This window comes from Pangasianodon hypophthalmus, chromosome 24 (genome assembly GCF_027358585.1).
Source record: "Pangasianodon hypophthalmus isolate fPanHyp1 chromosome 24, fPanHyp1.pri, whole genome shotgun sequence".
NCBI lineage: Eukaryota > Metazoa > Chordata > Actinopteri > Siluriformes > Pangasiidae > Pangasianodon > Pangasianodon hypophthalmus.
Window position 1 is genome coordinate 16,505,065 of NC_069733.1, and position 9,987 is coordinate 16,515,051.

The window sequence follows — 9,987 nt, forward strand, 5'->3', positions numbered from 1 at the left end:
AGACCTTGTCTGGAACAGCCCCCTCCATACCTCAACACTCTCCTTGAGGTTTTATGTTTCCACCTGTAACCTGTGATCAGTTAACCACCGACGCCTGGTACTGTAGTGCCTACACCGCAAGGCATGAGGTCCCTTTCCAGAACCTTCAAACTGACAGTCCCTCAGAGGTGGAATGAACTTCCAACCACAATCTGGACAGCAGAATCCATCACTATCTTCAAAAAAACGGCTAAAGTCCCACCTCTTCCATGAACACTTAACTAACCCCTAACTTATTCCCACTCAAAAAAAAAATCTGCACTTCCACCTGCTCTTATCCCTCTACTCTGTGCACTTTGCTCCTCTAGCACCCAATTAAAAATCATCTACTTGTATTGTTCTCTGCTTGATATATCACTTTGCTTATATTTCCTCATTTGTAAGTCACTTTGGATGAAAGTGTCTTTTAAATGAATAAACGAATAAATGTAAATGTATTCCCTCTTGCTGTTAAAATAAGCTCCACTCTTCTGGGAAGTCTTTCCACTAGATGTTGGAGTGTGGCTGTGGGGATTTGTGTTCATTCAGCTACAAGAGCATTAGTGAGATCAGGCGCTGATGTTGGTGAGGAGGTCTGGGGTTCAGTCAGTGTTCCAGTTCATCCCAAAGGTGTTCAGTGGGGTTGAGGTCAGGGCTCTGTGCAGGACACTCGAGTTCTTCCCCTCCAACCTTCACACACCATGTCTTCATGGAGCTCGCTTTGTGCACAATGCCACTGTCATGCTGGAACACGTTTGAGTTCCAGTGAAGGGAAACTGTAATGCTACAGCATACAAAGACATTCTATAGAGTTGTGTTCTTCCAACTTTGTGGCAGCAGTGTATAAGATAAATATATATCTTGAATAGAGGCAAATTCAAATAATATTTCTCTTTATCAGATTGTTTTCAAACAAATCTAAGGTTATAAAGACTACGTCTAGATATTTTTTGTCATGTTATGTTTGATAAAGTCTAATCTATTGGCAGGTAATTTTTTTATAAAATAAAACAATTTTAAGGCAAATTTAAGCCTGAAATTAGTAAATACCTCTAGAAATGGGTTTAATGGTCTTTGTTTATTTTCTATTTGTTATACAATAATGTCCTAATGAGAAATATTAGCACACAGTTCCTGTTATGATATCTTCACTTGCTAAGAGTTCAAACGCTGCAGTAGGTCATCTATTACGATAACGCTAAAGAAGGAAGAAAGAGTGCAAGGCTTGAGGCTTGAGGCTGTGGCTACTTCCTGTCATGTTCATTTCCTAAACGCTCTCAGCCAAGAGCAGAACATTGCAGTTTAGTGTGTGTGTTTGTGTGTGTGTGTGTGTGTGTGTATATATATTTATATATATATATATATGTGTGTGTTTTATTCAGAGAGGAAAATGTTCCTGTTGACATACACACTGATGTTCATCTGTGCAGGTAAGAGAACATGTATTATGCTCTGCAGTGAAGATCTGAAACTCTGATGGAAATAAATAAATAAATAAACAGATAGATAGATAAATAAATAAATAAAACTCATTATTATAGATGACAGCATAGTTTCATGGAACAAAAATAAAATACAAGTAAATAAAATTAGTTTAAAAATGTACATGAGATAAGCAGGGATATAGGCTGTAAAGGGTTTTTTTTTTTTGTTAGTAACTTTAATATTCAAGCAGTCTATATTTCCAAACTAATCATTATAGGTATAAATAAACAATCAATTCTTAACACAAAATATATATATTTTTTTTAAACAATGCTTAAGATGGAGCTTAAAATGATCTGAATTTATGCTCATTACATGGTCATGTCTTTAGCCATTCTGGATGGTGGCTTGCGTTCATGGTAAGGAAGTGGAAGTGAACTATAACCTTAATGCCTGTGTGTGTGTGTGTGTGTGTTAAAAGCTAAATTAAATTTAAAACATTTTAATCATTCCACACCATTTACACCATTACTTCACACCCTTCCCGCCAAAAATCAGAAAAGTAAATTTAAAAGTAAATAATTTTTTTTTTTTTTTTAATTGAAACTATTTCAAAAGTTTTTGGAAAAATTTATCCGAACACACAGGCGTCCACGTGTGATTATCTGTTTAATATATTTAATTTGAGATGTTTGGCAAAACATAACAAAAATTCTAAACTCAAGCAGCAAATTTGTGGGTTTTTTTTATTTTGTTTTGTTTTTTTATCATAACTTCTGTATTTGACTCTCCTCATGGTGTTAAAGTGCCGTTCTCATGAACTGAAGCCGCAATACAAATAATCATTTTTGTCAGACACGCGCTCAGTGTGAAAATCGTCATCTGTCTGATTCGGTCTTTAAAATTAAATTACAATAAAGTATTTGATGTTTAAAAAAACTCAACTCTGGAACTCAGTATAATCTTTATTTGACAATAAATAAATAAATAAATAAATAAACAGTAAGATGGTGGGACCTGGTAAGTAAAAGAGTATGGAAAGGAAGAAAAAAATGTAAAGAAAATTGGAATGGAATTAAGGAAAATATAGGAAAAGAAAAAGGAAGGGCAAGAAAAGGAAAACAGGAAAAGAAAAAAGGAATTGAAGTAAAACTCAAAAGGAAAAAGAAAGGAATGTAAAAGAGAAATGGGCAAGGCACGAAAAAGAGAAACAAAAGGAAAGGAAACAGAAGGAAAGGAAAATGGGAAGGGTGCGGAAAGGAAAGGAACAGAGAAGTACAGGAAGGAAAAGGAGAAAAAAGCAGGAAAAGGAACATCAGAAAGGAAAATGGCAAAAGAAAGTAAAGGAAAGGAAATGAAGAGAAAAGAAAAAGGGAAATAAAAGGAATGGAAAGGAAAAATGGGAAAGGAAATGGAAGAAAAGGAAGGGGAAAAAATCAAAGGAAGTCAAAGGAAATGGATTAGGAAAGGAAAAAAGGAAAAGGGCAAAAAAAAGGAGGATAGGAATTCCTCACTGTATTTCAGTGAGGTAAATTTGAACATTTCACGTTTAGTGAACTCTCATTATTTCACAAAATAAAAATAAATAGTACAGAAGCCCAGAACATCTATGCAGGCGTGAGGCATTTCTCTCCGCTGTGACGCCGTGATGCCGTGACACTGTGTTCTTCTCCACAGTCGTGTACGAGTGTCACGCTGAGCAGAAGCTGAGATGTTCCTACAACTCCAAGAATAAAGGCCTGCAGAGAATTTGGTGTAAAAAGGACGAAAATAATCAGAACTGCTGCTCAGGTTTCTCCTTCAATTCAGGGGAAAATGAGCTGGGCAGCGGGAGTCTGAGCGTGCAGGAGGATGACCAGGGCTTCAACGTGTCTGTGAACAGTCTGCCTCAGGGGGCCGGAGTTTACTGGTGCGGCCTGAAGAATGGCTCCGGCACCATCATCAAACTGGCCGAGATTGAGCTCCACAGTGAGTCTGCTCAGAGTCAGTGCTTTCATTATCACCCCATTCTTATTAAAAGAGCGTTAAATCAATCAAACTGCAACCGCAAGAAGGAAAATATTCAGTTTAAGCAATGAAAATATAGACTAGTCAAGAATGATTAAAGTATTTTACGTACCTGAAGCCAATGAAATTTTACAGATGATTATTAAATTCATAAATATACATAAACTCTTACTCTACTGTCTCCTAAAAGAAAACATATATACAGTAAGATTTTAAAGAAGATAATAAAGTAAATAAAAGTTCCAAAGTGCAAAATTAGCAATTAAATTCATTACAGTTCCAACATCAGATGTTTCAGAAGACATTTTTCTAACCATTCTGATAAAAGTACACATTTTATTTTATTTTTTTATAGTGTTTTGAAAACCCTTCCAAAAATTAGAAATATTCTGTATTCAGTGATTCAATTTATAGATAATTATTAAATGCATAAATATGCATAAAACTGTACTTCACTATTGTCTCGTAAAAGAACAAAAAATATTAAGTGATACATTAAAAAAAAAGTTTATCAAATAAAATCAAGATTCAAATGCAAAATTAACAATTATATTAATCCTAATTCCAACATCAAATATTAAACAAAAAAAAGTAAAAATACATCTATGACTATATTATATTATATTATAAGAAAATGACAAATTAAAAAGTTAAAAAATAAATTAAAAAAGGTTAGAAGGTGCCGAATAAATTATTAATAATTAATAAATATCAAATTAATAAATAATTAGAGTTCTAACATCAAATTTTTAATTAAACAATCAAATACAAATTATAATTAGGATTAAATTTTATTTGATTTGATTTTGAAAGCCCTTTTCTTCTTTAGCCCAGATGTAATGTTTGTCCTGATTTCAACCTCTTTAAAAAGCAGTCACTCTTGTTTTTAAATTTCCTGTAGGATATTTCCAGGTTTATTTCTAGCACTTTAACTTTTTCAACTCTGCCATTGCATAAACATAAACATAACTATATTACTTGTGTGTTGTAATACTGTCCTAAAGTGAAGCACAAATAAGAAATATTACATTTTTAAAATTTAAGATTTTGATCTGATGGCTTGATTCTGTACTACGACATTTTGGTCAAGTGAAAGATTTTGTGATTAAAACGGAATTAAAACTACATCTAAGGCACTAAAAATGAATTACACATTCACGCTATTCTTAAAAACATTTTACAAATAACACAAAAAAGATTAAATGATTGAAGCTGTTGTAAAAAAAATATTCATTTAGAGACTACAGTACAGTGAAAGACAAAAGGCTGTAAGAGAGAAACTGTACAGTACTGTAGAATGTACATTTCTCTCATTTTCACCTGAAAGCCCTATCAAACATGTGAACAGTGAAGACTGATCGAGGTTAAAAAGTGTTTTTACAGTGGTGTAAATGTTATCCTGGTGCAATACAACCACATATGAGACAACTGACAACAAGCTACACACAGTATTCACAGAAAAGTGTATCACGTCATAAACGCCTTAATAATCATTCATTTGATCATCAGGTTGTGTAATGCGTGGCTTTTCTTTACAAGATGACTCACTTCACTTAAACACAAACAGGAACATGTAATTACAGACGTGGACAAAGTTGTTGTTAGTTTTCCACAATTTTCTCTGAAATAACTTGAAACTGACAGAAGTAATTGGCATCCATCACTGTTTATTCCATATTTAATAAAAATCAGACTTTTGATTTTTGATTCAACAGAATATTTTAAATGATAAATGAAAATGGCTTGGACAAAAAGGATGAGACCCTTAACTTAATATTTTGTTGCTCAACCTTTAGAGTATCTGTAGCTCTCAGTGAGACTTCTGCAGCTAGCAACAGGTAGTTTGTCCTACTCTTCCTGAGCAAACTGCTCCAGCCGTCTCAGGTTTGAAGTGTGTAAGTGCGTCTTCTCCAGAAGACTCTTTCCATAGATGTTTGATAGGATTCAGATCAGGGCTCATAGAATAGTCCATTGTTTTGTTCTTAGCCATTCATGGATGCCGTTACTGTGGGTTTTGAGTCTTTATCATGTTGGGGGACTCGTGACCTGCGACTGAGACAGAGCTTTCTGACACTGGGCAGTATGTTTCACTCCAGAATTCCTTGATAGTCTTGAGATTTCATTGTGGCCTGCACAGATTCGAGGCACCCCGTGCCAGACGCAGCAAAGTAGACGCAAAACATAACCGAGCCTCCTCCATGTTTCATAGTAGGTACGGTGTTCTTTTCTTTGAAAGCTCCATTTTTTGTCTGTGAACATAGAGTTGTTGGGACTTGCCAAAAAGCTCCAGTTTTGTCTCATCTAAACAATATACATTCTCCCAGAAGCTTTGTGGCTTCAAAATAAAATTCCAGTCTGGTTTTTTAAGTTTTTCTTTCAGCAGTAGAGTCCTCCTGGGTCTTCTTCCATTGAGCCCACTGTCATTCAAAAAGCGACGAATGGTGCGATCAGACACTGATGTACCTTGACCTTGGAGTTCAGCTTGTATCTCTTCGAAAGTTTTCCTTGGCTCTTTGTCTACTTATTGCACTATCCTTCTGTTCAATCTGGGGATGATTTTCCTCTAGCAGCCATGTCCAGGGAGACTGGCTACAGTCCCATGGACCTTAAACTTCTTAATAATATTTGTAACTGTAGTCAAAGGAACATCAAGCTGCTTGGAGATGGTCTTTAGCTTATGCCTTTAACATGTTGTCTATAATTTTCTTTCTGATCACCTCAGACAACAGTCTCCTTTGCGTTCTCTGGTCCATGTTCAATGTGGTCCACACGATGATAAACAGCAGAGTGACTACTTTTCTCCATTTCAACAGCCTGAATGACTGATTACAAGATTGAAGGCATGTGTGATACTAATCAAAGAAAACAGTTAGATTGAATATGGCTATAATCTGAATATTTATAATCTTTTCTACGGGTACCGACAAATCTGTCCAGGCCATTTTACAATATCTTTGTAGAATAAGCAATAATTTTATCCCTTTTCACACTTTCTTTGCGTTACTCTATGACATACCAAAGGCATGCAGGTATACATGAGACAATTGCTTTTAATCTCATCACTTTCCAGGAGGAATGAAGCATTGTTTCAGTGCGCTGTAAGGGTACCAACGAATTTGTCCACATCTGTAGCTGTAGTGTAGTGCTCTAGCATGACTGCTGTAACAGAAACTCGATTTTACTCCAATTTTAACAAAAAGTCAAAAGATTGATGACAAAAGTAAAATAAATAAATGACTAACATTTTTAAATACTAATACTAGGCTATAGTAAAACCTGCTGTTTTATTAAAAAAAAAACACTAAATTATTTTAGAAATACTAATTTGTGAACTGTTTCCAAAACTTTTATTAATAGTGATTTTTAGCCTATAGTGAAAACCATTCATACTTTTAAACAAAAGGTAGATTTTTTTAAGTGTTAAGTTTTTAAATACTAATTTGTAGGCTTTGCTGCAAAAATAAAACAAATTTGACTTTAACTGAGGAAAAAAAGGAATAAATAATAACTAATTCTAATTTGTAGACTATAATGAAAACCACTGATGCTGATTTTTTTAAAAGGTGGATTTTTTTTATCACAATTAATGAATAAATTGCTAATAAATAAATAATGGCATTATTTTTTTAAATGTAGAATGTAGGTTATGGTGAAAACTGTCTTCTTAAAAAAAAGGTTGGTTTTTACAAGAAAATTAAAAATAAAAAAAATACTAATTTGTAGGCTATAATAAAAAAATCTGTTGAATTTCATTAAAACAAACAAATGACTAATCTTAATGACTATTGTTATGAAAATTAAAAAAAAAATTGACTATTTTTTGATTATTTGATTTGATTATTTGATTACTTTTTTGGTTATTTTTAAAATTCTACTTTGTAAGCTACAGTGAAATGCTGTTAGGAGAACACCAAGATCTCCAAGTAAAGTAAAAATAATGAAAATAATTGAATCACTTCCCAGTTTATAGAAGCAGAAGTATCATTTTCTCTTATTAGTTCAAGTCGTTCTAAAGATATTGTAGATAAGGTCAGAGAAGAGATTTAGCGAGATTTTCAGAATAGTTTACATTTACAGCATTTGGCAGACGCCCTTATCCAGAGCGCCTACATTTATCTAAGTTTATTCAACTCATTTGATATGAACTCATGATCTTCTAGTCACTAGTCCAGTGTTTCAGCCACTGAGCTAGCACTTTTTCAGGTCCTGAGTGAGGTTAGTAGGAACGCTTGTTTTCTGAACACATGCTGAATTTTTGGATTCTCCCACAGGTCCGATGGATTTGGTCTGGAGCATCATGCGCTGGCTGCTCTTCATCCTGCTCATGCTGTCAGTGATTTCAACTCACATGTGCTGCAGCAGTGAGTGTCACAATGGTTAACAAGAACGGATCTCTTATTTTATCTAGAAACCACAAACATGACGTCCTTCTGTTTTCTGTACTGAGAGAGGATTTTTCTCACGCAATAAATAATCTTATTTCCCTTCTTTTGCAGGGAGAAAGGCAAAGGTAAATTACGTCTCCTGACACTGATACACGTACAAACATATACGTCTGCACAAGTATACATTCATGAAGGTGCAGTTCTAGTCGACATTCCTGGCATACATTTTTTAAAATATCAGATATCAAGTCAAATATTTTCAGTTTTACGTTTTCACATTTCTGAAATTAGTATACATGATTTACCGAAAATATCATTAACCAGAACTGCATTACTCATGAATAAAATCATTATCAAATTGACAGTTGTATGCAAAAGTTTAGGCACCCCACGCCAATTTACATATTTTGTTACGTTTTTAAGCGAAACAATATAAACACAATCTCTGCAGCATACAATTTCTAAAAATAACATGTTTTCTGCAGATATTAATGTAGTTGCTTGAGAAAAAAATAGCAATTGTGGCATTGAAGTTTGTACACCATTCCAGCTGTAAAGTCTCAGAACTTAATTTAGATCTTAACTGATTCATTTATGACTCGTTGGTCAGGTCAAGGAATGTCATTAGAGCATAAACAATAAATTATTTCACTTCAAACCTTGTGCTAACACTCAACCAGCTTCTCTTATTTTTTTTTTTTATTTTAATTTTTCAACAAATTATGTCATTTTCGGCCAGAGTGCCCAAACTTTTGCATACAATAGTATGTAGGATTATTATGAACACATAATTTTTGGTAATAAATTGAGAGATTTAATCGAATCTGTAACTACATAACTGTTATTTTGTTTCAGGAGTGAGGCGTACGATATGAAAGTGTCCACATGGAAGACAGGCTTTTAATGCAGAGAGGCTGTTGAGAAGAATGATCTAGTCCAAAACTAACTTATATTTTGTGTATAAAGCTTTAAAATGTATATGTATATGTGTGCATGTGTGTGTGTTCTTTTTAAGTAAGAAATCAGATCTCAGATTATGACTAAACCTTTTTTTAACCCTGTAGTTACCCACACACATCGTATATATATATATATGTATAAAATGTGTGTGTGTGTGATCTCAGTGACTTGACTTTTACCATGGCGATGTTGTTTTCACCCACAACAGTCTCTAGAGTTTACACAGAAAGGTGCAGGGGAAAAAAAAAATTCAAGACGCGACAGTTCTGCGAGCGGAAATGCCTTGCTGATGAAAGAGGTCAGAAGAAAATAGCCAGACTGGTTCGAGCCAACAGGAAGACTACAGTAACTCACATAACCGCTCTGTACAACTGTGGTGAGCAGAAAAGCGTCTCAGAACACATTGAAGCGCGATGTGGATGGGCTACAACAGCAGAAAACAGGAAACTGTCAACCAAGAACAGGAAATGGACAGTTGAACATCTGGAAAAAGACGAAGTGATATTCTTCAACTGTCCAGTTTCAGTGAGTCTGTGCCCACTGTAGCGTTCCTGTTCTTGGCTGACAGGAGCAGAATCTGATGTAGTCTACTGCTGTTGTAGCCCATCTGCCTGAAATGCTTTTCTGCTCATCACAGCTGTATAGAGTGAATATGCAGTAACCCATCCCATCAGCTCTGGTCATTCTTGTCCAGTATACACACGCAGTACATATAGTAGGAAGCCACAGGATTTAAAACGGTGATGCTTACATAACAGTGTTTTCGTCAGTTTTAAGAAAGTAGAAATGTTTTTTGTCTTGAATGCTAAGTGTCATTTTCATGTAAAACCACATCTCCAGATCTGATCTAAAATCTAATCACCCTGTTTTTTCCTCCTCACGAAATGTACAATATGCTTTTGAGTAACCATGACCGTATTAATGGAAAGTAATGGAGGGGGAAAAAAAGCAACCGAAGGTGTGCTGGCTTAAAAAAATATTTTTAGCATCAGTTGCTGTAATGCTGAAATGTAACGAGGGAGTGAAAACTGTATCTATCAAGCTGTTCATTTCAATTAAAGTGCAATATAATGGTGAGAAATTACACAGCTTCTTAATTCCTTTCTCTTTTCTTAATAGACAGCCTGTGCCTTTTGACTCCTAATCTGCACCACACCACTGTACCATAGTAAAAATAAAAAAAAACAGGAAG

The 9,987-nt window shown here is 34.6% G+C and overlaps 1 protein-coding gene across 3 annotated transcripts; it reads left to right on the top strand.

Moving 5' to 3' along the window:
* Positions 1 to 1,270: 1,270 nt before the first annotated feature.
* On the top strand, positions 1,271 to 9,879 carry si:ch211-102c2.4 (uncharacterized protein LOC568178 homolog). 3 transcript variants are annotated; one of them, XM_034298997.2, is made up of 5 exons: positions 1,271 to 1,448; positions 3,121 to 3,426; positions 7,722 to 7,811; positions 7,947 to 7,960; positions 8,691 to 9,879. In XM_034298997.2, exons 1-5 carry the CDS (start codon positions 1,382 to 1,384, stop codon positions 8,694 to 8,696), a joined length of 483 nt encoding a protein of 160 aa, XP_034154888.1. In that variant the 5' UTR covers positions 1,271 to 1,381; the 3' UTR covers positions 8,697 to 9,879. The 3 variants fall into 3 exon arrangements, with proteins under 3 accessions (XP_034154888.1, XP_053084941.1, XP_053084942.1); XM_053228966.1 differs by having other exon boundaries at positions 7,947 to 9,879; XM_053228967.1 differs by having other exon boundaries at positions 3,121 to 3,411; positions 7,947 to 9,879.
* The last annotated feature ends 108 nt before the right edge of the window (positions 9,880 to 9,987 follow it).